The sequence below is a fragment of the Crotalus tigris genome, unplaced genomic scaffold (genome assembly GCF_016545835.1).
Source record: "Crotalus tigris isolate CLP2741 ecotype Arizona unplaced genomic scaffold, ASM1654583v1 scf7180000024302.2721777, whole genome shotgun sequence".
Classification (NCBI taxonomy): domain Eukaryota; kingdom Metazoa; phylum Chordata; class Lepidosauria; order Squamata; family Viperidae; genus Crotalus; species Crotalus tigris.
The window spans coordinates 156,243-183,340 of NW_024100474.1; the positions used below are offsets into that span (position 1 = coordinate 156,243).

At 50.9% G+C, this 27,098-nt stretch overlaps 1 protein-coding gene across 1 annotated transcript; it reads left to right on the forward strand.

Annotated features, from left to right (window-relative positions):
* Window positions 1–1,705: 1,705 nt before the first annotated feature.
* On the forward strand, window positions 1,706–26,671 carry ANGPTL4 (angiopoietin like 4). The gene is made up of 7 exons (XM_039324551.1): window positions 1,706–2,217; window positions 3,176–3,286; window positions 7,121–7,262; window positions 21,357–21,464; window positions 22,971–23,069; window positions 24,549–24,824; window positions 26,196–26,671. The coding sequence occupies exons 1-7, from the start codon at window positions 1,777–1,779 to the stop codon at window positions 26,375–26,377; spliced, it is 1,359 nt and encodes a 452-aa protein (XP_039180485.1). The 5' UTR covers window positions 1,706–1,776; the 3' UTR covers window positions 26,378–26,671.
* The last annotated feature ends 427 nt before the right edge of the window (window positions 26,672–27,098 follow it).

The following is a 27,098-nucleotide window of genomic DNA, read 5'->3' on the forward strand; positions in this document are numbered from 1 at the left end:
TCTGACAAGTCCCGCCTTCTTTTCCCAAAAGTGCTGCTCATCCTAAACGGGAAGAGGATCACGGGCAGGGCTCTCCGATCTCAGGTGAGAATACCCAAAAGCGGAAGTGTCACGCTCCGCTCTGCCATCTGGTGCCGGTCCAGTTGTTCGCAGCCCGTAAAAAGAGACCGGACAGCCACTTGTCTCCAATTGTATAGTCCTCAACTTACATTAAGTGACTATTCAAAGTTACAACGGCATTGAAAACAGGGACTTATGACTCACACTTTTTTTGATTTTAATTTTTCATTTTTCCAATTTACAAAACATTAAGCATTTTTTTTAACGGTACTGTGTTGTGTATCTCTTACACTTATTTACATTTATTACTATACATTTTTGTGTCTCTGTTCTAACCAATTATACCACTTATCCCACACCTCATAAAATTCTGCTTCTTCCTTGCCTTTCATTTCTAGCGTAAGCTTATACACCTCGGTACATTCTAATACAGTGCTTCTCAACATTTGTGTGACGGCGACCCCCGTCACACAAACGTTCTGCGCATGCGCCGGGCCGCGCGCATGGGGGCGGGGCGCCCACGCGCGGCGCGCATGCGTGGCACGCCCCCATGCGTGCCCCATGCGTGCCACCCCCCCATGCGCGGCGCGCGTGCACGGTGCTGCCCCCATGCGCAACGCGCATGCGCGATGCCCCCCCCACGTGCGGCGCGCGTACACGGTGCCGCCCCCATGCACGGCGCGCATGCGCGGCGGCGCCCCCATGTGCGGCGCGCGTGCATGGCACCGCGAAAAATGGCGGATCGCCGCCTTTGGCGACCCCCGAAAAATGGGCGATCGACCCCAAATGGGGTTGCGACCCATAGGTTGAGAACCGCTGTTCTAATACCTTATAAATAATCATATCATTAGCTGGTATATTTTCAAGTTTCCAGCCTTGAGCATAGACCAGCGATGGTGAACCTTTTAGAGACCGAGTGCCCAAACTGCAACCCAAAACCCGCTTATGTATTGCCAGGTGCCGGGTGGGTGTGACCCATTGGGTGGGTGCAGCTACAGTGGGCGTGACAGACTGGGCGGGCATGGGCTGGGTGGGCACGACCACCTTGATATTGCTTCTGGGGAGGGACACCTGTGGGAGCTGGGCAGGGTTGGGGGAGATCCAGGGAGTCTCTGGCAGGTGGGATGGTGGGCTCCCCAGTGGCGGCTGCAGGCTGGCTGGCCTTAGGCCAGTGATGGCGAACTTTTAGAGACCGCCTGGGTGCCGGGGCGATGGCGCGTGCCCACAGAGAGGGCTCCGCGTGCCACCTCTGGCAGGCGCACCATAGGTTCGCCACCACTGAGCTAGGGTCTCCTGCCTGAGCCAGGGGGTTGGACTAGAAGACCTCCAAGGTCCCTTCCAACTGTATTCGGATCGATTGAAATGGGAAGCGCCCACCCTCGGGCGAACTTGGCCCCCAGCCACTGGGGCGGAGGCGAGGAGAGTCAGGGCGACCGCGGGCTGCAAGCGCTTTGCCGGGCACTGCCCTCTCCCCCCCCCCCCCCAGCATTTATTGATGCGCGAGGAAAAGCGCACGCGGGGCGGGGAGGGGCGGGGAGGGGGGGTGTCGGAGGAGGAGGAGGCGGGGCCCCTCCAGCCATGTGCGCGCGGCGGGGGCGGCGTCTATAAAAGGGGCCGCGTCCGCCGCCTCCTGTCCAAAGCGGGCGCAGCCGGCGAGGCGGTGGCGGCGGTGTGTGTTTTCTGCTCCTTCCCTCCCGCGCCCGCCTGGTGGCCGCGATGCCTTCCCGGCCGCCGCTGCGGAGCCTGGCCTGCCTGCTGGCCCTGCTGGCCGGAGCCACCTGGGCCTCCCCGGCTTCCCCGCGCCGGGAGCGCGCCCCGAAGGCGGCCTCGTGGGAGGAGGTGAACGTGCTGGCGCACGGGCTGCTCCAGCTGGGCCACGGGCTCCGCGAGCACGTCGAGCGGCTGGGCGGGCAGCTGCGCGAGCTGAGCGGCCGGCTGGGCGCCCACAACGCCTCGCTGGCCGGGCTGGAGCGCTCGGCGGCCGAGCAGCGGGAGCAGCTGGCCCGCGCCCAGCGCCTCTTCGACGGCCGCTGGGCCGAGCTGGACGGGCGGCTGCGCGGGCTGGAGCGCCGGCTGGACGGGACGGGCCAGGCGGGAGCCGGCAACAGCAGCGGGAACGGCCCGGCGGCGGCGGAGAAGGAGCAGGGCGCGCTGCAGGTGCGTCCCGGATCGAGAGGTCGAGCGCGCCGCCCCCGGGCGCTCTGCACGCGGGCAGAGGCAGCCTTTGTCTGCGTCGCCTGACGCCCGTCCCGTCCTGCCTTTCAGAGCCGAGAGCGGCCCCCGAAGGCTGGGCAGGGGGGCAGCCGAAAGCCGCCCTTCTCCTCGTTCCCGGGGCTCCTTTCCCCTTGGCTGGACGGGCTCGGCCGGCAGTCGGCTGCCCGGGCTTTCCCCCGCCGGAATTCAAACCTGGCTCGGATTCTCTCCCCCCCCCACCCCCCTCCCGAGGGCTTCCCAAATCGCCAAAACTGCTGGGGAAAGTTGCGCGCCAGGCAAATCTGTGCGTAAAAGCGCCTTGGGGAGGAGGGTCTGCCAGCTGTCCCGGAGGCGTCCAAAGTGGAGAGAGGAGGCCGAGGGTGCGAAGGCGCTCGTGGAAAAGAAGAGGGGGACCGGGTGGTGGTCTGCGCAAGACGCCCCCCCCTCCCACCCCTCCACCCACCCCGGTTCCCCCGCTCGCCTCCCGGGTTGTGCAAACGGATCCCCGAAGTGAAACGGCCGCGGTGCCCGTCCTGCGCTCGGAGCTGCGCTTTGAGGATGACTCCGGGGCAGGGGTCCCCAACCCCCGTGGGGGGGGGAGTCCGTAGACCGGCACCGGTCCGCAGCACGACGAGCAAAGCCGCCTCCGCGGGATGCAAGAGGCAGGCGAAAGCAGGCAGCCCTGTCTCCGGGGAACCGGTCCCCTGGTGTCCAAGAGGTTGTGGGGATGGAGGACACTAGTCCAGGGTTTTGGTTCCCCCCCCCCCATGTGGTTGGTGGCTCAGCTCAGGTCTTTTTTAGATGGCTAGGATTCTGGTGATTTTTTTTCCCCCACCCCACCGCTCTCCTCCTCCACACACAACACACACACCCCAGATTAGCCACGTTGATCTCCCCCAGCCTGTTTCTTTGTCTGTCCTAGAACCTGATCAGGCGTCAGAACGTGAGGATTGAGGAGCTGCTCCAGAAGATCAAGCAGCAGCAGTTCCGGATGGACAAACAGAACCTGCAGATTAAGAGCCTTCAGAGCAAGGTATTTTGGGGGGGGGGTGCAGGGAGGGAGGGGAGGGGCCCTCCTGCAGGCTGAAACCCCCCCACCCCCCCACTTTTCTGGAGGGCAGTTGAGGCATTCCAGCAGATCACCTGCGGGAAGGGGTGTGAGGGGCAGAGGGAGGGGTGGGGAGTGGGAGTTGAATGGGGAAGGGAAGGAGAGGCTGTCTTGACTTGGTGGGTAGGTGGGTGGGGGGAAACCTGGCATAAGGTCTTGGAGTCTCATGCTCCCTAGAAGGGCAGTGGCCCATGGGCTGGAGGGCACTGTGGGGGGGGGGGGGAGAAGGGGAAAAAAAACCACCAACGGGGAATTGAGGGGAATGGCAGGTGAAATTCAGCTGGGGAAAAAAAAAAAAACCTTCCAGAAATGTCAGCTCAGACCTGTGTGGTCGGCGGCTGAGGATAATGGGGGATGTGGTAGGCAACATCTCCAGGGTTCCAGCACGGGGGGAGGCTTTGTTAGGCTGACAACATGGCAGGAAACCTGGGCCCCTCCCCTTTAATTACTTTTCTCCAACTAAGATGGGGAAGGGGCTTAATTTTGTAGCTGCCTGACTTTTAGTGTGTGTGTGTGTGTGTGTAGGGGGGAAATGCCTCCTATGAGGGACCACCTAGATACGCTCTTTCCCCCCCCCCCCACCTGTTTTTCTTGCAAACCTTTCCAGTCCAAATACCAAGGCAGAGAAAGAAAAGGCAGAGAATTCCAGAATGGGAAAGGGACTGTGGAGGTCATGTAGTCTCACCCTTGCCTTTGGTGAAGAATCTTGTTTTACAGTTAGGGTAATGCAGATGGCAAAGGGCAGGAGACTGGCCATTTCTCAACCTGGGTGGGTTTTAAGACGGGTGGACTTCAACTCCCAGAATTCCCCAGCCAGCCCCGGAGGGGGCTGGCTGGGGAATTCTGGGAGTTGAAGTCCACCCGTCTTAAAATCCGCCCAGGTTGGGACAATCAATTTCCTCAAATTGAAAACAAAAATGTGAGAGTGAACTTGTTAATTTCCATATGCCGCAGGCTGAACATTAATTCGACCTTTGATCTGGTGGATATTTCCTCCCACTCAGCTCTTGCCCGGCTCACTTGTGTGTTTTCTCTTTTAATTGTAATTTGGGGAAACAGCCCAGAAGTTTTTACGGGGAAGGGGGTGTATTTCTCCTCACTTTTTATGATCTCTGGCTCCAGACAACCCAACTCTCTCTCTCTGCCAGATCATCCGCCCTGAAGGGTTTGGTGGAGAGAGGTCTTTATTTATAATTTTTTTTAAAAAAAAAACTTATTTATTAAATGTATCCGCTGGCCGATTCTTAGGGCAAGGAGAGCCCCTGAAAATGAATTGCAAGGGACCAGCCTTGCAAAGAAATCTGGTCCAAAAAGATCTTTCAGCTTCCCTGTAAGTCAGTGGTTCTCAACCTTTTTAATTCCGCGACCCCCCCCAACCGGTCGTAAGTCGAGGACTACTCGACCGGTCGTAAGTCGAGGACTACTCAACTGGCGCAGCACCGTTTGCAGAATGGGACTTTTGGCGGGCTCAGCAGGGCAGAGGCAGCCTGGACAATTCCTATTGGCTTTGGAAAGCCAATAGAATTAGACTCTATTCAAGAGAGTCTATTCTACTGGCTTTCAAAAGCCAATCAAATAAAAGGGAGTAGCACAGCTAAGGAAAAGGGGGGAAAAAATGGCGGACTGCGTTGTTTGGCGACCCCCGTGAAATGGTCGTTCGACCCCAAATGGGGTCCCGACCCACAGGTTGAGAAGCACTGCTATAAGTGATGGATAAGCAGATCTGTCCTTCTCTGCCAGGCAAGCTCACACTTTGTGACGTACAACATCAGCTGCTTCCTTTGGGGCTCAATTCAACTGTGACCCTCCTACATCGGGTGGGAAAGTTTTAGTTCTCCGGGATCTTCTTTCAGTCCTTGCCTTAACGGCCATTTGCTTAACAACGGTTCCAAGTGATAACACTGGAAAAAAGTGACTTCCCACCGATCCTCGCATTTATGACCGGGGCGTCCTGGAATCACGTGATTGCTAAGCAGATTCAAGGGAGGCCAGCTGGATTTTCTTCACAGCTCTGTAATTCGCTTAATGCCTGAAATTAGGCAGGAGTTATTTAGCAACCGGTCGCTTAGAAATGGACGTGCCAGTCACAATTTTGATTGCAAGTTGAGGAGTATTGGTTGTTTGTCTGGTGTTAATCCCGGCTTATCTTGAGTTTCTCAGTTTCTCTCCTCCATCTGCCCTCTTTCTTAGTGCCCCGTCAGTTGAAGGCTGGTACAGAAAGCCCACTCCTGTATTGTGTAAGCCCACTCCCGTATTGTGTCCTGTGCCCTCAAGAGTGGGAGAAGATCCAGAATCCCATAGCTGGCATTCTGGGAATGGGTACAGCCACGTGTCTGGAGGGCACTGCGTTGGAGAATAAAAGACTATTTCCACCAATCCATACCCAGATAAGCAGGGATTAACACCGGACAAACAAGCATAAAACAATACCCCAATCAAGCAACTATCAAGGGGGCTAAAATCACACCTCTACCATCGCTGGCGGTATATAAATAGCACTGATAACGTTACCTAGTTGAGTAATAAAGGTCTTTAAGAAAAATCACCAAGCTCGGAGACCAGCAAGGAATCTGCAGAAAGAGAAACTCGGATAAGCAGGGATTAACACCAGACAAACAAGGGTTTACCTGTATAAGGGTGTGGCTTGTCTAAGGCAGTTTGAGGCCTACCAGGAGAGGTAGACGGGACCAGGTTTTTATTTATTTTGTATCCCACCTTTTATTACTTTTACAAATAACTCAAGGGGACAAATATCCAACACGCCCCCTTCCTCTTTCCCCCACCACAACAACCGTGTGGATCAAAGTCACCCAGCCAGCTTTCATGGCTAAGGCAGGACTAGAACTCACCGTCTCCTGGTGATTGGCCCAAAGTCACCCAGCTGGCCTTTCATGGTTAGGCTGGGACTAGAACTTACCGTCTCCTGGTAATTGATCCAAAGTCACCCAGTTGCTTTTCATGGTGAAGGCAGGACTAGAACTTACTGTCTCCTGGTGATTGACTCAAAGTCACCCAGCTGGCTTTCATGCCTAAGGCGGGACTAGATCTTGCTGTCTCCCGGTGATTGGCCCAAAGTCACCCAGTTTCTTTTATACTTAAAGCAGAACTAGAACTCACTGTCTCCTGGTAATTGATCCAAAGTCACCCAGTTTCTTTTATACTTAAGGCAGAACTAGAACTCACCATCTCCTGGTAATTGATCCAAAGTCACCCAGCTGTCTTTTATACTTAAGGCAGGACTAGAACTCGCCGTCACGTGGAGATTGGCCCAACGTCACCCAGCTGTCTTTTATACTTAAGGCAGGACTAGAACTCGCCGTCACCTGGTGATTGGCCCAACGTCATCCAGCTGTCTTTTATACTTAAGGCAGGACTAGAACTCGCCGTCACCTGGTGATTGGCCCAACGTCACCCAGCTGTCTTTTATACTTAAGGCAGGACTAGAACTCGCCGTCACCTGGTGATTGGCCCAACGTCACCCAGCTGTCTTTTATACTTAAGGCAGGACTAGAACTCGCCGTCACCTGGTGATTGGCCCAACGTCACCCAGCCGGCTTACACACCTAAAGCGGGACTACAACTCCTGCTTTGTAGCCAAGTGCTTCAACCACTAGACCAAACTGCTTCTGATGGAGGAGAGTCCAAATAGGTTGCCTGTGGATTCTGTCCGCCATCTTCCTTCTCTTTGAAAATTGAAAAAAAATAAATAAAATCCTTTTCCTCCCTCCCTCCCTCCCTCCCTCCCTCCCCCATTCCCAGGTCAACACGCTCATCCCGTTGCACCGCAGCGAGAAGGACCTGCAGAGGCCCCGGTGGAAGGTGACCGTCCAGCGGAGCGCGGACGGTCAAGCGGTCAACCACAGCCAGTTGGCAAAGCCTGCTGGGAGCCCAGAAGCTTCGAGTGAGTAGGCAGCCATCTTGGCTGTATTTATTTATTTATTTATTTAACACACACACACACACACACACACACACACACACACACGGGTTTGGAAGAAATTCTTTTTTTTTTTTCCTTTTGCACAAGTACTGGCTTGGCGATGCCAGAGGCCGAGAGCCAGCTGCCAACAACATGTCGGTGTTACAACACTTTTTAGGTTGGCAGGGAAAAAGCTGGGCAAATTCAAAAGTTCAGTTCATCCTAGTCAGAGGTAGGCCACCTTGGCTCTTTGATGACTGGTGGACTTCAACTCCCAGAATTCCTGAGCCAGCCGTGCTGAGGGGAAAGGGAGAGTTTTCAAGCTGAGCCAGGCTGGCTCAGGAATTCTGGGAGTTGAAGTCCACCAGTCCTGAGGGGGCCAAAGTTCCCCCATGCTGGCTCAGGAATTCTGGGAGTTGAAGTCCACGAGTCCTGAGGGGGCCATAGTTCTCCCATGCTGGCTGAGGAATTCTGGGAGTTGAAGTCCACGAGTCATGAGGGGGCCCTAGTTCTCCCATGCTGGCTGAGGAATTCTGGGAGTTGAAGTCCACGAGTCATGAGGGGGCCCTAGTTCTCCCATGCTGGCTGAGGAATTCTGGGAGTTGAAGTCCACGAGTCATGAAGGGGCCGTAGTCCCCCCATGCTGGCTCAGGAATTCTGGGAGTTGAAGTCCACGCGTCATAAAAGAGCCAAGGTGGTCTACCCCTGATCTTGGTGAATCAGGCCTGGGGCAGCTCTCTGGGTGCCCTCAAATTGGAAAAAAATTAAAACCCAGAAAGAGACAGATATACAGGCAGTCCTCAGCTTAACAACCACAGCTCAACCCCAAATTTCTGTTGTTAAGTGAGACACCCTGTGGGTAAAGGATTTTGTAGAAAAAAAAAACTCCAGTCAGCCTAAATCTTTGTCCTGGGACTCCGGCCTACTTTCCCCAGGAAGAATCATGAGGACTAGTGCTCTTTCCGTCCTTTTAGCCGTAATTCATTACGTCAGCAGGTTGGCCAAAAAAGGGGTCGGGGATTGCTAGTTAGTTCTCGGCTTATGACCGAAGTTCAGCTCAACATTTGATGATGATGATGATGACGATGATAATAATAATAATGATAGTAAAGTTGGAAGGGACCTTGGAGGTCATCTAGTCCAACCCCCTGCTCAGGCAGGAAACCCTATACCGTTTCGGACAAATGGCTGTCCAGTCACTTCTTAAAAACTTCCAGTGTTGGTGCATTCACCGCTTCTGGAGGCAGGTTGTTCTGAAGCCAAGCGAGACGGTTGTTAATTGAACTCCCTCACCTCATTTTACGACTTTTCTTGCCACAGTCATTCAGCTGCAGTTGGTAAATTAGCAACACAGTCGTTAAGCGAAACTGGTTTTCACCCCCTTGACTGTCGGAAGGTCGCAAAAGCGGATCCTGTGACCCCCCCCCCCGCGACATGGCAATCGTCCTAAGTACATGCCAGTTGCCAAAGGTCTGAATTTTGATCAGGGGGGGGACACGCTGCAACGGTTCAAAGTGTGAAAAAACAGCCATGTGTCTTTCCCCCCCCCATTGTAAATTCAAACGGTCGCTAAAAGAGCTGTCGTAAGTCGAGGTGGGAGGGAAGCGGGTGACGGGCCGGGATGCCCAGACTGAAAACTAGAAAAACAGTTTTTCAAAGTTGTGAACGTTTAAATGGGGCGGGGGGGACCTCCCACTCCCCGAATTCTTCCATCCACACCAGAAGATTTGCCAACTGTACTGGATTGGGGCAGGCTGAGCAAGAACAGGGTCTCTGCCCGCGTTGCTCAACGGAGCATCCTTGCTCAGGGGCAGTCTATCCCTGCATAACAGACGCTCTTGAGCCCAACAGATCCTGAGGCTTATGTATGTATGTGTGTGTGTATATATATATTATATTAAAAATAATGCTAAAAATCGAAGAGTGTATGTGTGTGTGTGTGTGTTTTCTGAGGTTTTTGAGGGTGTTTGTATGTAGGTCTTTGGTTATTCGGGTTTTTCTCCCGCGTCAAATTGGAAGTGTCTTGGTGACGTTTCGACGAAGTCTCATTCGTCATCTTCAGGCTGGTGTTTTCGGCTTCGTGCTCCTAGAAGCACGAAGCCGAAAACACCAGCCTGAAGATTATATATATATATAAAATAAGCAATGTGGGGCTTTACAGAGGCCCAAACTGCAAGGTTAGGTGGGTTCACGGCTGGTGCAAAAAGACCCCAGCTGACCAGCCTGTTGTGCAAAGGGCACACACAAAGCGGAAAAAGACACACAACTTGCACTTGCGCTGAGATCCACCCGGCTTCAGCCTGGACCTTTCGGAGTTGTGCGTCTGTACATGCTCGGGAGCCCTCATCCTCTCCCCTTGCTTTCCTTCTTCCCAACCTTGGCAACCTCAAAGTCTTTATGGGCTTCAACTCCCAGCGTGGCTGGCTGGGGAATTCTGGGAGTTGAAGTCCACCAGTCATAAAAGGGCCAAGTTTGAAGACCCCTGCCCTAAATCTTAATAATTACCACCTTGACCAACAGCAGCTGCCTCCCCCGACCCCCATTTAACAGACCCCGGACTTCCCTCTTTGGGCTTGCTTTGGTCTTCTCCCTCCAGATGTGCAGGGAGGAGCCTAGCCCAAACATCTGGAGGCTGCCGGTTAGAGAAAGCACTGTTCCCCCCCCCCTTTCTCCCCATTGTGGGTGGCCGTCTGCCAAGTGTGTGAAGGTTCAGCCGGAAAGCTTGACGGGTGCCGGGAGCTGCGGGGTTAATAGCTGGTGTGCCAGGAAAAAGGGGGGGGGGCTCCTGGGGGTGGGAAGCAAAGGAGAAGGCTGGCCTCTCTCCAAGTAGGGGAAAGGCCAACCCCCCCCCCCTTTCCCCATTCCTGCTCCGGGCTTCCAAAATATGCAGAAACCATCCAGATCTACCCCAGGAAAGGCAGCGGAAACCTGCAGAGAGGCTGGCTTGCTTTTGCATCCCCCCCCTCCGTTCCCAACCACCAGGAAAATGTGCCCCCCCCCAAACCTCCCAGCCAGCCTGGATTTGGGGCTTTGCCTCTCAGGAGAGAAAATTTGCAGAATTTCTGGCTAACACAGAATCTACAGAAGGTTTTTTTTTCCTATTTAGGGAAGCAGACCTCCCAAGCAGGATCATGGATTTGCAGACTGTAGAATGAGAGAGCTGGAAGGGACCTTGGAGGTCTTCTAGTCCAACCCCCTGCGCAGGCAGGAGAGCCTAGCTAGACCATTTCAGTCCATCGATCGATCACAATAGAGCTGGAAGGGACTTTGGAGGTCTTCCAGTCCAGCCCCCTGCTCAAGCAGGAGAGCCTAGACCAGGGGTAGGCAAGCTGGCTCAGGAATTCTGGGAGTTGAAGTCCATGCGTCGTAAAAGAGCCAAGGTGGCCTACCCCTGCCCTAGACCATTTCAATCAATCAATCAATCAATCAATCTAAATAGAGCTGGAAGGGACCTTGAAGGTCTTCCAATCCAACCCCCTGCTCAAGCAGGAGAGCCTAGACTGTTTCAATCAATCAATCAGTCAATCAATCAATCAGGATACAGCTTGAAGGGACCTTGGAGGTCTTCCAGTACAGCCCCCTGCTCAAACAGGAGAGCCTAGACCAGTGGTTCTCAACCTTTTTAATGCCGCGACCCCCAACCGGTCGTAAGTCGAGGACTACTCAACCGGTCGTAAGTTGAGGACTACTTAACTGGTGCAGCACCGTTTGCAGAATGGGACTTTTGGCGGGCTCAGCAGGGCAGAGACAGCCTGGACCATTCCTATTGGCTTTTGAAAGCCAATAGAATTAGACTCTATTCAAGAGAGTCTATTCTATTGGCTTTCCAAAGCCAATGGAATAAAAGGGAGTAGCACAGCTAAGGAAAAGGGGGGGGGGGAATGGCGGACTGCGTTGTTTGGCGACCCCCGTGAAATGGTCGTTTGACCCCAAATGGGGTCCTGACCCACAGGTTGAGAACCACTGGCCTAGACCATATCAATCAATCAATCAGAATAGAGATGGAAGGGACATTGGAGGTCATCTAGTCCAACCCCCTGCTCAGGCAGGAAACCCTATTCCGTTTCAGACAAATGGCTGTCCAGTCTCTTCGTAAAAACTTCCAGTGTTGGAGCATTCACCGCTTCTGGAGGCAGGTGGTTCCGCCGGTTAATTGTTCTCACTGTCAGGAAGTTACTCCTTAATTCTAGGTTTGTCCCCACTTTTCTTAGAGGTAATCTCTTTTGGGGGGGGGGCTTGAAGAGGGCCAATCCAAAGCTTCCAATTCACCCCAAGAAAGTCCTCAATTCCCCCACCTAAAAAGGCTTAGAAACCTAGTGCAGCTCTATTGGGGGATAATTAACCCTTGGACAGCCAGGTGTCAGGGCAGTCTACCTGAAAGTGCCGAAAAGATCAGCCTATCCCAGTTTGCAAGGGACACCGTCACATCCAGGGTGGCGGGGCAATTCAGGCTAGTTGCCGAACGTTCTCGGTCCAGGTCTAAGAGAGGGGAGTGGGACTTTGCAAATAAAGGGGGCTGGAATGGGGGGGGGGGCAGGCCTGTTCCCCAGCAGAGATTCTTCCCAGAATGGGTGGTGATCAGCGTGGAAGAATTGTGACTCATGCCGATGACAAAGGCCTGGGATGCCAAGGGTCTGGGCATGTTGTGCATTACACACACACACACACACACACACACACACACACACACCCCTTACACAAACGGGTAAAAATTCTCTGGGGAAACAGCATTAAGCTCTTTCCCCAATGTTTTCGGTTTTTTTGCTGAGCCTGTTGCAAATCAATTAGGTCAAATGGTGGGTGATTGATCCCAAATCGGATGTGGATAGGATGGGATGGGATAGGATAGGATTGGATGGAATGGAATGGAATGAAATGGAATTAGAAGAGAAGAGAAGAAGGAGAGAATACAATACAATACAATACAATAAGAATAGAATAGAATAGAATTTAATAGAATAGAATAGAGCAGAATATAGAATAGAATAGAATAGAATAGAATAAGGAATGGGATAGAATAGAATAGAATAGAATAGAATAGAATAGAATAGAATAGAATAGAATAGAATAGAATAGAATAGAAAATATGGAGTGAAATGGAATAGAATAGAATAGAATAGAATTAATAGAATAGAATTTAATAGAATAGAATTAATAGAATAGAATAAGGAATGGAATGGAATAGAATAAAATAGAATAGAATAGAAAATATGGAATGGAATGGAATAGAATAGAATAGAATAGAATTAATAGAATAGAATTTAATAGAATAGAATTAATAGAATAGAATAAGGAATGGAATAGAATAGAATAGAATAGAATTAATAGAATAGAATTTAATAGAATAGAATAGAATAGAGCCGAATATAGAATAGAATAGAATAGAATTAATAGAATAGAATTTAATAGAATAGAATAGAATTAATAGAATAGAATAGAATAGAATAGAGCAGAATATAGAATAGAATAGAATAGAATAGAATAGAATAGAATAGAATAGAATAGAATAGAAGGAGGATAGGATAGAAGGAGGATAGGATAGAATAATGATAGGATAGAATGTAGTGGAGTGGAGTGGAGTGGCATGGAATAGACCTTGAGGTCTTCTAGTCCAGCCCCCCACTCAAGCAGGAGAACCTATACCATTTCAGACAAGTGATTGTCCAGTCTCTTCTTAAAAACCTCCAGTGATGGAGCACCCACGATTTCTGGTGGCAAGCTGTTCCACTAGATCAGTGATTCTCAACCTTTCTAATGCCGCGACCCCATAATACAGTTCCCCATGTTGTGGTGACCCCCAAGTGGGTGTGGCCACCAATAAGAGGGAGTAGGACCGCTAGGGAAAAGGGAAAAAAATGGCGGACAGCATGGTTTGGCGACCCCCGTGAAATGGTCGTTCGACCCCAAATGGGGTCCCGACCCACAAGTTGAGAACCACTGGTCTAGATGACCTCCAAGGTCCCTTCCAGCTTTATTATTAGTATTAACACTGGTTAACTCTTCACTATCAAGGGAAGTTTCTCCTTAATTCCAGGTTGCTTCTCTCGCTGGTCGGTTTCCAACCCTTGTTTCTCGTCCTGCCCCTCCAATACTGGAAGACTGCTCTCATGTCCCCCCTGGTCTTAGACAGTGAAGAAGGTTTGGATAGGTCTGGGCTGGCTTGCGGTGGTAGTCCTCAAGAATTTGGCAGCCAGGTTGACCTGGCCAGCTCAAATTTTCCCAGGGCTGTCCTTGATGCAACTCAGCCTCTTCTCCTCCCACCCCCCCCCTCGCATGGTGTTTGTGTGTGTGTATGCGCGTGCGGGTGCTTGCAACTGCCTGGCGTGCAGCAACAAGTCACGTCCCTTGCCGGCTGAATGATGCAAGCTGCCCCCTCCCTCCCTCTGGAGGGGGGGAGGAGGAGGAGGAGAAGGAGGAATTTGGGGGAAAGTTCATGTTTACACTCCAGGGTCTGTTCTCCCCCCCCCGCCTCCCCCCCTTCCACAGCCCAGCCTGTTCTCTGGCTTCCTGCCCCAGGCAGCTGTTTCCAGAACCTCGGCTAAATTTATCCAAGGCTGGGAGGAAGGAGGCCACCCCCCCCCTTGCAATTCCGAGGATGCTGATTCCCCCCCCCCTCCATGCAAGAACCAGAACAGGGTTTCTCTTTGTCTGGGGCTGCCATTCCCCCCATCCTCCCTCTGCTCTGGGCAAAGTCCCCTTGGGCCCTGCCACGTCCGGGCCTCTCCCCTTCTGCCCCCCTGCCCTGCCCTGCCCTGCCCTGGCTTGCCGGCAGCGGCTGGCCTGGCCCGAAGCAAAGTCCAGCTGTTGCAGCTAGTCCAGGGGTAGGCAACCTTGGCTCTTTTATGACTCGCGGACTTCAACTCCCAGAATTCCTGAGCCAGCCTGGGGAAAACATTGGCCTTTTTATGATTCGTGGACTTCAACTCCCAGAATTCCTCAGCCAGCATGAGGGAAACTTTAGACTTCAACTCCCAGAATTCCTGAGCCAGCCTGGGGAAAACATTGGCCTTTTTATGATTCGTGGACTTCAACTCCCAGAATTCCTCAGCCAGCATGAGGGAAACTTTAGCCCCCTCATGACTCGTGGACTTGAATTCCCAGAATTCCTCAGCCAGCATTGGGAAACTTTGGCCCCCTCATGACTTGTGGACTTGAATTCCCAGAATTCCTGAGCCAACATGGGGGAAACATTGGCCTTTTTATGATTGGTGGATTTCAACTCCCAGAATTCCTCAGCCAACATGGGGGAAACTTTGACCCCTTCATGACTTGTGGACTTCAACTCCCAGAATTCCTCAGCCATCATGGGGAAAACTTTGACCCCTTCATGACTTGTGGACTTCAACTCCCAGAATTCCTCAGCCAGCATGAGGGAAACTTTAGCCCCCTCATGACTCGTGGACATCAACTCCCAGAATTCCTGAGCCAGCATGGGGGAAACATTGGCCTTTTTATGATTCGTGGACTTCAACTCCCAGAATTCCTCAGCCAGCATGAGGGAAACTTTAGCCCCCTCATGACTCGTGGACTTGAATTCCCAGAATTCCTCAGCCAGCATTGGGAAACTTTGGCCCCCTCATGACTTGTGGACTTGAATTCCCAGAATTCCTGAGCCAACATGGGGGAAACATTGGCCTTTTTATGATTCGTGGACTTCAACTCCCAGAATTCCTCAGCCAGCATGAGGGAAACTTTGGCCCCTCATGACTCGTGGACTTCAATTCCCAGAATTCCTCAGCCAGCATGAGGGAAACTTTGGCCTCCTCATGACTCGTGGACTTCAACTCCCAGAATTCCTCAGCCAGCATGAGGGAAAACTTTGGCCTCTTCATGATCGTGGACTTCAACTTGTGGACTTCAATTCCCAGAATTCCTGGGCCAGCAGGGGTGTGGGGACCTCGTTGGGCAATGCCGGAAAACGCACCCAAGCACGCAGAGCTCAGCTCAGCTTTTCTTAACGGGCCTTTTCTATCCTGAGCGGGGCGACGGCTGCACCCTGCTTTCCCGAAAAAAGTGGCCCAGCCTTTTCCAGCACAGACATCTGGATGGCATCTGGGCTAGGAAAGCAGAGCTGGTTACCCCCCTCCCCTTTTTGTCCTACACCCATCCTCAGTTTTGCCCTTTCGTCAGCAGACATCGGAGCCAGCCCCCCCCCCGCCCCCCAAGTCTCTGGAGCAGATGGCCCTCTCTCTGGTGGGGGGGGGAGCCCGGTGGAGTGTGGCGCCTTTGCACGCCGATGTTCACTCTCTGTGGTGGTGACGAACGACCACAGGATGATAAGCTGCCTCTTTGGAACTCACCCAGGATGCTCCTCTGTTTCCTTGCAAACCCTCCCCACACACACACACATCAGGGCTTCTTAATCAACAGGCCTGCTCTGGCCTCCGTTTTTTGCAGATGTGTGAGTGTAGGTGTGTGACAGAGAGAGAGAGATTGAGAGGGAGAGAACGAGAGAAAGATTGAGAGGCAGCGAACGACAGGGGAGAAAATGAGAGAGAGATTGAGGAGAAAATGAGAGATAGAATGAGGGAAAGAAAGAGAGAATGACAGAGAGAGAATAAGAGAAAGAATGAGAGTGACAGAAAGAGAGAAAGAATCAGAATGACAGGAGAGAGAGAGAGGAGAAAAAGACAGATTGAGAGAGAATGAGAGAAAGAATGAGAGGGACAATGAGGGAGAGAGAGATTAAGAAAGATGAGAGAAAAAGAAAGAATGACAGGAGAGAATGACAAAATGAGAGATTGAGAGAGATAGAATGAGGGAAAGAAAGAATGAGGGAGGGAGAGATTAAGAGAGAATGAGAGAAGGAATGAGAGGCAGCGAATGACGGGAGAAAATGAGACATAGAATGAGGGAAAGAATGAGAGAATGACAGAGATTAAGAGAGAATAAGAGAAAGAATGAGAGTGACAGAAAGAGAGAGAGAAAGAATCAGGAGAGAGAACGACAGGAGAGAGACAGGAGAAAAAGACAGATTGAGAGAGAGAATGAGAGAAAGAATGAGAGGGACAATGAGGGAGAGAGAGATTAAGAATGAGAGAGAAAAAGAAAGAATGACAGGAGAGAGAATGACAAAATGAGAGATTGAGAGAGAGAGAGAATGAGGGAGGGAGAGATTAAGAGAGAATGAGAGAAAGAATGAGAGTGACAGAAAGAGAGAGAGAAAGAATCAGAGAGAACAACAGGAGAGAGAGAGGAGAAAAAGATTGAGAGAGAGAATGAGAGAAAGAATGAGAGAGAGAAAGAATCAGGAGAGAGAACGACAGGAGAGAGAGAGAGGAGAAAAAGACAGATTGAGAGAGAATGAGAGAAAGAATGAGGGACAATGAGGGAGAGAGAGATTAAGAATGAGAGAGAAAAAGAAAGAATGACAGGAGAGAGAATGACAAAATGAGAGATTGAGAGAGAGAGAGAATGAGGGAAAGAAAGAATGAGGGAGGGAGAGATTAAGAGAGAATGAGAGAAAGAATGAGAGTGACAGAAAGAGAGAAAGAATCAGAGAGAATGACAGGAGAAAGACAGAGGAGAAAAAGACAGATTGAGAGAGAGAATGAGAGGGACAGTGAGGGAGAGAGATTAAAAATGAGAGAGAAAAAGAATGACAGGAGAGAGAATGACAAAATGAGAGATTGAGAGAGAGAGAATGAGGGAGGGAGAGAAAGAAAGAATGACAGGAGAGAATAAGACAGGAGAAAATGAGAATGAGGGAAAGAATGAGAAAATGACAGAATGAGGGGGAGAGAGATTAAAAGAAAGAAAGTGTAAGAGACTGACAGAATGAGAGAGAAAAAGAATGACAGAAAACAAGAGAAAGATTGATAGAGGAGAAAATGAGACATTGAGAGAGAGAATGAGGGAAAGAATAAGAGAATGACAGAGAGAGAATGAGGGAGAGAGATTCAGAGAGAATGAGAGGCAGAAAGAAAGAATGACAGGAGAGAATGAGAGATTGATAGAGGAGAAAATGAGAGAGAATGAGGGAAAGAATGACAGAATGAGGGGGAGAGAGAGATTCAAGAGAGAGAGAAAGAATGACAGAACGACAGGAGAGAATGAGAGATTGAGAGAGAATGACAGAGGGAGATTGGGACAGAAAGACAGAATGAGAGAGAGGAGAGAGAGAGAGAGAGGAGAGAATGAGAGAGAAAGAGAGTTGTCCTTTTCATTGCCTGCCCTGCATTTCCTCCATTTTGGGGCTGCCCCTTGATGCTGCAGCCGCCGTGGAGCTCCGTCCCTCCTCCTCGCCTCTCGGCTGTGTCCAGATGCCAACCCTGTCTGACTGGAAACCAGTCTGGGTCTGTCAGTAGGTGCCACAAAAGCGTCTAGCTCAGTGGTTCTCAACCTTTTTAATGCCGCGACCCCCAACCGGTCGTAAGTCGAGGACTACTCAACCGGTCGTAAGTCGAGGACTACTCAACGGGTGCAGCACCGTTTGCAGAATGGGACTTTTGGCGGGCTCAGCAGGGCAGAGACAGCCTGGACAATTCCTATTGGCTTTTGAAAGCCAACAGAATTAGACTCTATTCAAGAGAGTCTCTTCTATTGGCTTTCAAAAGCCAATAGAATAAAAGGGTAGCACAGCTAAGGAAAAGGGGGGGAAAAATGGTAGACTGCGTTGTTTGGCGACCCCCGTGAAATGGTCGTTCGACCCCAAATGGGGTCCCCACCCCCAGGTTGAGAACTACTGCTCTAGCTAGCAAATCTTCCTTATTCAGTCCCTCTGAACTGAATAATGGAGAAACAGGATAACAGAGTTGGAAGGGACCTTGGAGGTCTTCTAGTCCAGCCCCCTGCTCAAACAGGAGAATCTATACCATTTCAGATAAGTGACTGTCCAGTCTCTTCTTAAAAGCTACCAGTGATGGAGCACCCACAATTTCTGGTGGCAAGCTGTTCCACTGGTTAATTGTCCTCACTGTTAGAAAATTTCTCCTTAGTTCTAGGTTGCTTCTCTCCTTGATCAGTTTCCACCCGTTGCTTCTTGTCCTGCCTTCAGGCGTTTTGGAGAACAGTTTGACTCCCTCTTCTTGGGGCAGCCCCTGAGATATTGGAGCACTGCTATCCTGTCCCCCCTCGTCCTTCTCTTCTTTAAACTAGACATACCCAATTCCAGCCACCGTTCCTTATATATTTTAGCCTCCAGTCCCCTGATTATCTTTGTTGCTCTTCTCTGCACTCTTTCTAGAGTCTCAACGTCCTTTTTTACATCGTGGTGACCAAAACTGGACACAGGATTCCAGGTGTGGCCTTACCAAGCGGTAGAGAGAGTGGTAACTGGAGGCAGTTGAATGAAAGAGCAGAGTTAGTGCCAGAATCCCAGCGATGCCCAGTCTAACTCCGTGGGAATGGTGTGAAAAGACTACGCTGCCCGAGGGCGCTGTGCTTTGCTGCTTCAGCTTTTAAAATGCTGCCCATTGGTCGATGAATCTCAGGAAATTAATTAAGCACTGTGCCATGTTCTCAGGAGTGTTTACACAGATATACAAACCGGGCAGGGCATCGGTTGCAGCACCGTTTTGTGTATTTTGAACCCCCAATGCCTCCAGCACGGTGCTAAATCTTGTTTACTCAGATTTTTTTCTCTTTGCTCCATGAGACATCGTTCTGAAAAAAGTGATTATGTTTCTTGTTTTGTTTTGTTTTTTAAATTGTGCCTACTAAACTAGAGTTTCTGAAATGGAGAATATTTAGAGAATAGCTTGACTGCCCCAAAGAAGAGGGAGTCAAGCTATTTTCCAAAGCACCTGAAGGCAGGACAAGAAGCAACGGATGGAAACTAATTCAAGGAGAGAAGCAACCTAGAACTAAGAAGAAACTTCCTGACAGGGAGAACAATTAGCCAGTGGAACTCCTTGCCTCCAGAAGCGGTGAATGCTCCAACAGTTTTTAAGAAGAGACTGGACAGGCATTTGTCTGTAATGGTATAGGATCTCCTGCCTGAGCAGGGGGTTGGACTAGATGACCTCCAAGGTCCGTTCCAACTTTTTATTATTATTATTATTATTGATCATCGCACAGTCAGCCAGATGTTCAGACTGGGTTTGGCATTTTGTCTACCTATCGAGTCCTGGGATAGGCAGATGTGGATAGGCAGATGTGGATGTTTGATGGTATCACAGATATCGTCGCAGGATGGAAGCAGTTTCTAATAAGGCCGCCTTTTGCAATTGACTAATGGCGAATTTGTCAATGCCGATGATGGCATTCAAGTGGTGCTCCAGTTGTTTTGGGATTGCACCCACGGCGCCTATTATTATTATTATTATTATTATTAATGTCAATGAGCAAAATTAAAATTTGGACTTTGATTTAACGGAGTAATCCTGATAACCAATTCTTTTCTTTTTTTTCCCCAAAAACCAGCAAATTATATTATAAAAATGAAAATCATCATGAGCACAAAGGGTTAAACAAAACACACTGGAGTGTGGCGTCCCATGACCTTCTCTTTCTATACAGGGGGTCCTCGGTTTACCACCACAATCGGGCCCAAGGTTGTTGCTAAGCCACACAGTTGTTAAATGAGTTTTGCCCCTTCTTTGACCTTTCTTCCCATAATTGTGGATGGAATCCTTGCCCTTATTAAGTTAACAACATGGTTGTTAAAGCGAATCTGGATTTCTCCCATTGGCTTTGCTTGTCGGGACACGGCGACCGTCGTAAATACGAGTCAGTGGCCAAGCGTCTGAATTTTGATCTCGTGACCATGGGGATGCTGCTACGATTGTGAGTGTGAAGAAGGGTCATAAATCACTTTTCCCAGTGCTGTCGTAACTTCAGATTGTCACTAAACGAACGGTTGTAAGCGGAGGGCTGTACGTACTCATACTGTCCCGTGGAAAATACTGACATTTGGATTCTTGTGCCGAGTAGAATTCCAGCTTTCACTTTTTTCAGAGTCTGATTTTTGGGGGTTTTAATAGCTGCAGTTGCAAAGGCCTTGTATGTGTGGTCCCCAACCTACGACCGTTTCACTTAGTGACCAGTACGAAGTTACCAAGGCCCTGAAAAAAAAAAAGGGACGTAGGGCCCTTTTTCACACTTAAGGACAGTCGCAGCCGTGATTTACATTCGGACGCTTGGCAACCAGTTCCTATTTATGATGGCCGCAGTGTCCCCGGGAGGAGGGGGGGTCATGTGATCCCCTTTGGCGACCTCCTGGGAACTACTTGGGGGAATCCTGATTCGCTTAACAACCGGGTGACCACTTCAACAACCGCAGGGATTCCTTTGCGTAAAACGGGGCAAAACTCCACACGTTTTTCACTTAGCGACATAAATCCCTGGGCTCACTTGGTGGATCTGGGGGGTCTTTGCAGCTGGCGGCTGATCAGAGGCGGAATCTTTCTTGTTCCGCAGAGTGGCTTCCGTAACATGCCTGTTCTGTTCTGTTCTCTATTCTATTCTATTCTATTCTCTATTCTCTATATTCTATTCTGTAATTCTATTCTGTAATTCTATTCTGCATTCTATTCTCTATTCTATTCTGTTCTATTCCCATTTTCTTTTCTATTCTATATTCTATTCTATTCTATAATTCTACTCTGTTCTATTCTGCATTCTATTCCCATTTTCTTTTCTATTCTATTCTATAATTCTATTCTGTTCTATTCTGCATTCTATTCTCTATTCTCTTACTCTGTTCTGTTCTATTCTATTCTGTAATTCTATTCTGTAATTCAATTCTATTCTATTCCCATTTTCTATTCTATTCTATATTCTATATTCTGTTCTATTCTGTAATTCTGCTCTGTTCTATTCTGCATTCTATTCTCTATTTTCTATTCTATTCTATTCCCATTTTCTTTTCTATTCTATTCTATATTCTATTCTATTCTGTAATTCCACTCTATTCTATTCTGCATTCTATTCTATTCTGTAATTCTATTCTGTAATTCTATTCTATTTTATTATTCTATTCTATTCTATTCTATTCTATTCTATTCACTTTAGGGTCATATGTAATTGTTGGTTCATTCAGTCACTCCTTCATATAGGTTCTCCCGCTTGAGCAAGGGGCTGGACTAGAAGACCTCCAAGGTCCTTCCAGCTCTATTCTATTCTTCTCGCTTGCAGAGCTTCCAGCCAGCTGTCACAGTCTCTTCCTCGAGGGGCAGCAGAGCAGTGGGGTCTTTGATATCCAGCCCCCCGGAGGCCAGGCTTTCAAAGTCTTCTGTGACATGGGTAAGTTCAGAGGGGGAGGGGGGGGAAGGGAAGAGCCTGGGTTCAAATCTCTATATAGCGAGGAGCTGGCTGATTTGATTGGGAAAGAGAGTGTGTACCTGCGTGTTGCTTCCACTTTAAAAAAAGTCAGAAGGAAGAGAGAAGAGAAGAGAAGAGGAAATGGAATGGAATGCAATAGAATAGAATAGAATATAGAATATGGAATAGAACAGAATATGAAATATGGAATATAGAATAGAATATGGAATAGAGAATATGGAATGGAGAATAGAATAGAATAGAATCTGGAAGGGACCCTTGGAGGTCCTCTAGTCCACAGGTCGGCAACCTGCGGCTCCGGAGCCGCATGCGGCTCTTTGAGCCTTCCCCTGTGGCTCCCAGCCTCCTCTGCCTTTGCAGAGAGAGACAGAGAGAGGCAATTGCGCTTCCCTGCTTCCTTCTCTCTATCTCTCTCTCTCTCTCTCTGTGTGTGTGTGTGTGTGTGTGTGTGTAAAAGAGAGTGCACTCACAGTGTTCTCCGAGGAGCTGAAAAGCTTACTGGGTGGAGCTCCTCCCTTTGCTGCCTCTCTGCAGGAAGCAGGAAGGGCAGGAGAGAGCTAGCTAGCCCAGCTAGGCTGACTCAGGAATTCTGGGAGTTGAAGTCCATGAGTCATAAAAGAGACGAGGTTGCTTACCCCTGAGCTTGTTGGACAACAGCTTGAAGCTTGCCAGGTGAGCAGCAGATAGGAGAGAGAGGGAGGGAGGGAGGGAGAGAGAGAGAGAGAGAGAGAGAGGAAAGAGAGAGAGAGAAAGAAAGATAGTGGGGGGAGAGGAGTGGCAGGCAGACCAAGGGCAGATAGAGAGGGAGGGAGAGAGAGAGACAGAGAGAGACCCTTTTGACATCTAAAATGAAGATAACACTGCATATATCCTTTTTTTACCTGTATGTGTATGTATGTGTATATATGTGTGTGTGTGTGTGTGTATATACATACATACACACACACACACACACACATATACACACACAAACACACACACACCTATAATAAAGGTAAAAAAGGATATATGCAGTGTTATCTTCATTTTAGATATCAAAAGGATTTTGCGGCTCCCGGTGTTTTGTTTTTGGTGGGAAACGGGTCCAAGTGGCTCTTTGAGTGTTTTGGGTTGCCTACCCCTGTTCTAGTCCAAGCCCCTGCTCAAGCAGGAAACGTGGCCTATACCATCTCAGACAAGTGGCTGTCCAGCCTCTTCTTAAAAATCTCCAGTGATGGAGCGCCCATGATTTCTGGTGGCAAGCAGTTCCACTGGTTAATTGTCCTCACTGTCAGGAACTTTCTCCTGAATTCCAGGTTTGCTTCTCTCTTTGATCAGTTTCCATCCATTGTTTCTTGTCCTGCCCTCTGGTGCTTTGGAGAATAAGTTGACCCCCCCCTCTTCTTTGTGGCAGCCCCTCCAATACCAAGCTGGGGGGGGGTCTCGCCCCTTCCGCGGTGCCCTAACTCTTGCTCTCTCTGTTGGCAGACGAGGGCGGCTGGACGGTGATCCAGAGGCGCCAAGACGGCTCGGTGGATTTTGATCGGCTCTGGGACGCTTATAAGGATGGCTTTGGAAATCTGACCGGTGGGTGAACGGTGGGGGGGGGGAGGTGACCCCCCAGAATTCTGCTCCCCTGGCAGACAGAAGAAGGCACCGGGTTGGGGAAAGAACCCAGCAGCAGAGATTTGGCGACTCTAGCTTTGAAGCTGCCTTCTAACGGCATAAATTTCCCAGATTTATTTATTGATTTAAAGCAGGGGTCTTCAAACTTGGCTCTTTTATGACTTGTGGACTTCAACTCCCAGAATTCCTCAGCTAGCCAAGCTGGCTCAGTTGAAGTCCACAAGTCATAAAAGGGCCATGATTCCCCCATGCTGGCTCAGGAATTCTGGGAGTTGAAGTCCACAAGCCATAAAAGGCACACTGGCTAAGGAATTCTGGGAGTTGAAGTCCCCGAGTCATGAGGGGGCCATAGTTTCCCCCATGCTGGCTCAGGAATTCTGGGAGTTGAAGTCCACAAGTCATGAGGGGGGCGTAGTTCCCCCATGCTGGCTCAGGAATTCTGGGAGTTGAAGTCCACCAATCATGAGGGGGCCATAGTTTCCCCCATGCTGGCTCAGGAATTCTGGGAGTTGAAGTCCACAAGCCATAAAAGGGCCATGGTTACCCTGTGCTGGCTGAGGAATTCTGGGAGTTGAAGTCCAGAAGCCATAAAAGGCACACTGGCTAAGGAATTCTGGGAGTTGAAGTCCACAAGTCATAAAAGGACCAAGTCTGAAGACGCCTGAGTTAAAACGTTGACAAACAGGAAGTCCACCACTTACTGCCATTCATTTAGTTTAGTTCAATGTTACAACGGCACCTAAAGAAGTGACTTGGGGCCGGTCCTCACACTTATGACCGGTCCTCACACTTATGACCATTGCAGCGTTCCGCACCCCCACGTCCCCAATCAAGGGGATCAAAATCCAGGGGTTTGGCCAACCAGCATGTACTGGCTGGGGTCAGGAGATTGCCGTTTGCGACCATCCCAGACAAGCAAAATCACTGGAGGAAGATGGATTGGCTTAATGACAACGACGGCAGCGTTTTGCTCAGCCACTGCATCCCCCCCCCCCCCAAAAAAAATGGTTGGAAATGGAAATTCTTGTCCGGTTGTGGTCGTTAAGCCGGGGACTAACTACGCCGGTAGTCCTCAGCTTACATCCGTTCGTTTAGTGACCATTGCAAGATACGACAACAGCACTGCAAAAAAGTGACTTTGCATTCGGATGCTTGGCGACTGTCTCGTATTTATGACGGCCGCAGTGTCCGGGGTCTCGTGGTTCTCCCCCTCCCCTCCCCCCTTTTGCGACCTTCCGACAAGCAAAGTCATCCGGGGAAGCCGGATTCACTTAACGACCGGGTGACTTGAGTTATCGACTCGCGTTGCTAGCGCTGAACCAGCGTGGCAGGAAAAAGGTGGTAAAAGGGAGGCTATACCTGAACCGAGCAAATGTCTCACTTAACAGCGGTCGTAAGCCGAGGACTGCTGCTTTTCTGACCGCTATCTTTGCTTTTCAGGAGATTTCTGGCTGGGCTTGGAGAAGACGCACCGGATGGTGAAGGCAGAGGCCTTCCGGCTGCTGGTTGAGCTGCAGGACTGGGAAGGCAACGGGCAGAAAGCCCACTTCCTCTTCCGGCTGGGCGGGGAGGAGACAGCGTACACCCTCAGCCTCCTGGGACCCATCCGGGGGGAGCTGGAGAGCGCCATGGGGGACTTCCCCCAGCTGCCCTTCTCCACCCGGGATCGCGACCACGACCTGAAGGGCGACACCAACTGCGCTAAGCACCTCTCAGGTCAGCAGAGATGGCTCCCGGCAAGCCCCCAGCAGGGCGATTCTCAAGCCCCTCCCCTTTCAGAGGAGCGGACTTCAACTCCCAGAAGCCCACCCGGTTTAAATTTGGTTCACTTCCCCATGCTGACCGAGGAATTCTGGGAGCTTTGAATGTAGCACTGCGGCCGCCATCTTGACTTTTCTGGCCACTCTCTCCTGGCAAAGAAAGATCGAGCACCTAGCAGAGATCCCAGAGGGGGGCAGGGAGGAGGTGAAAGCTTCAAGGGAGACAACTTTGGGCCTGCCTCTGTCTCTCTCCCTCCCTCTCTCTCCTCCCACCCTCTCTCTCCCCCTCCCTCCCTCCCTCTCTCTCTTCCTCTCTCCATCTCCCTCCCTCTCCCTCCCTCTCTCTCTCCCTCTCTCTCCCCCTCCCTCCCTCTCTCCCTCTCCCTGTCTCTCCCCCTCCCTCTCTCTCCCTCCCTCTCTCTCTCCCTCCCTCCCTCTCCCCCCTCTCTCCCTCTCCCTCCCTCTCTCCCTCCCTCTTCCTCTCTCCCCCTCCCTCCCTCTCTCTTCCTCTCCCTCCCTCTCTCTCCCCTTCTTCCCTCTCTCCCTCCCTCTCTCTTCCTCTGTCTCTCCCTCCCTCTCCCTCTCATCCCCTCCCTGCCCTGTCTCTCTCCCTCCTCTCTCTCTCTCCTCTCCCTCTCTCCCTCCCTCTCTCCCTCCCTCCCTCTCTCTCTCTCTCTGCCTCTCCCTCTCTCCTCCTGTTCTCTCGCCCCTCTCCCTCTCTCCACTCTCTCCCTCTCTCACCACCCTCCTCCCTGTCCCTCTCTCCTCCCTCTCCCCTCCCTCTCTTCTCCCCCTCCTTCCCTCTCCTCCTCTCCCTCTCTCCCTCGCTCCCCCTCCCTCTCTCTCTCCCTCCCTCTCTCTCTCCCTCTCTCTCCCTCCCCCCTCTCTCCCTTCTTCTCTCCCTCCCTCTCCCTCCCTCTCTCTCTCACCCCCTCCCTCCCTGTCTCCCTGTCCCTCTTTCTCTCTCTCGTCTCCCTCCCTCTCTCCTTCTCTCTCTCCTTCTCTCTTTCTCTCTCCCTCCCTCCCTCTCCCTCCCCCCCTCTCTCTCCCTCCCTCCCCCCGTCTCCCTCCCTCCCTCTCTCTCTCTCTCTCCCCCCCCGTCCAGTCTCCCTTACAGGACTGTTGTGGGGAAAGTAGATTGCCGACAGGATGGTGTATTTTAATATTTGTCTAACATCCGTGATACTGACATGCCTACAGAAATTGTGGCCATAACCCGAGAATTACCCATCAGGCTGGGGCCCTGGGAAGGGCATTCCCCCCCCCGTCGGCTTACATGCCTGGCTGACCCCCCCCCCCCCGTCTTCTGCCCCTTCTCTCCTTGCAGGGGGCTGGTGGTTCAGCTACTGTGGCCACGTCAACCTCAACGGCAGATACTTCCGCTCCATCCCACGCCAGCGGCACGAAAGAAAGCAAGGCATCTTCTGGAAGACCTGGCGGGGGCGCTACTACCCCCTGCGATACGCTGCCATGAAAATCCGCCCTGCAGAGCCAGACTGGGGGTCCTAAGCTCCCCCCCCCTTCCATACACTCAAAAGACTGGGCACGGCGCTCCTTGCCGGTTCCCGCGAGACGCAGCTGGCCTCCGTCTAGCCTGGCCATTGGGGGGAGAGCACCTGGGCACATAGGGGGGGGGAGGCTGCTGTGTTGTGATGTCATCTGGGGGAGGCAGAGGAATCTGGGAACCCCAGCTCTCGGACTCCTGGGATCGCGGGAAAGTTTTGGGGTGCGGCGCGGCTGATTCCGCTGACTTTGTGCCACATCCATGTGCAAAACACATGTGGCTAACTCTCCTCCCCCCCCCAAAAAAATATCTGTGCAAAAGGATTGAGACAGCTATGGGGCTGGCGGGGAGGGCGGTGAGCTGGGGGGGAGGCCACTCCCCCATGCATATGCTGGGGGCCTCTTTTACGGAGCCTCCAAACTCGCTTCTTTGGATTTAATGCGCCCCTCTATTCAGATCCTCTTTGGGTCATATTGACTTAAAAATGCTCCTTGGTCTTGTGCAGGACAGTTGTCCGGGGGGGGGGGCAGCGGGGAGGCGGTGGTTACGTGTTAGGTGTGTTTTTCGTCTCTCTTTTCCAATCCTCCACATATATATAATATATATATACATATATATATATATATATATATATATATATATATTAAAACTGGACCATCGCCCAATGAATATTGTCGTGTAAACTTTACCAAAACTGTGCTTCGGATGCTCGCCGTAAGAAACGGG

What these genes read in the sequence shown, in the direction of transcription:
- ANGPTL4 (XM_039324551.1), top strand. Translation starts at nt 1,777, where the DNA reads ATGCCTTCCCGGCCGCCGCTGCGGAGCCTGGCCTGCCTGCTGGCCCTG. An exon ending in TTAAGAGCCTTCAGAGCAAG is followed by an intron (nt 3,287 to 7,120) that starts GTATTTTGGGGG and finishes CCCCATTCCCAG; the next exon opens with GTCAACACGCTCATCCCGTT. An exon ending in TGGGAGCCCAGAAGCTTCGA is followed by an intron (nt 7,263 to 21,356) that starts GTGAGTAGGCAG and finishes TCTCGCTTGCAG; the next exon opens with AGCTTCCAGCCAGCTGTCAC.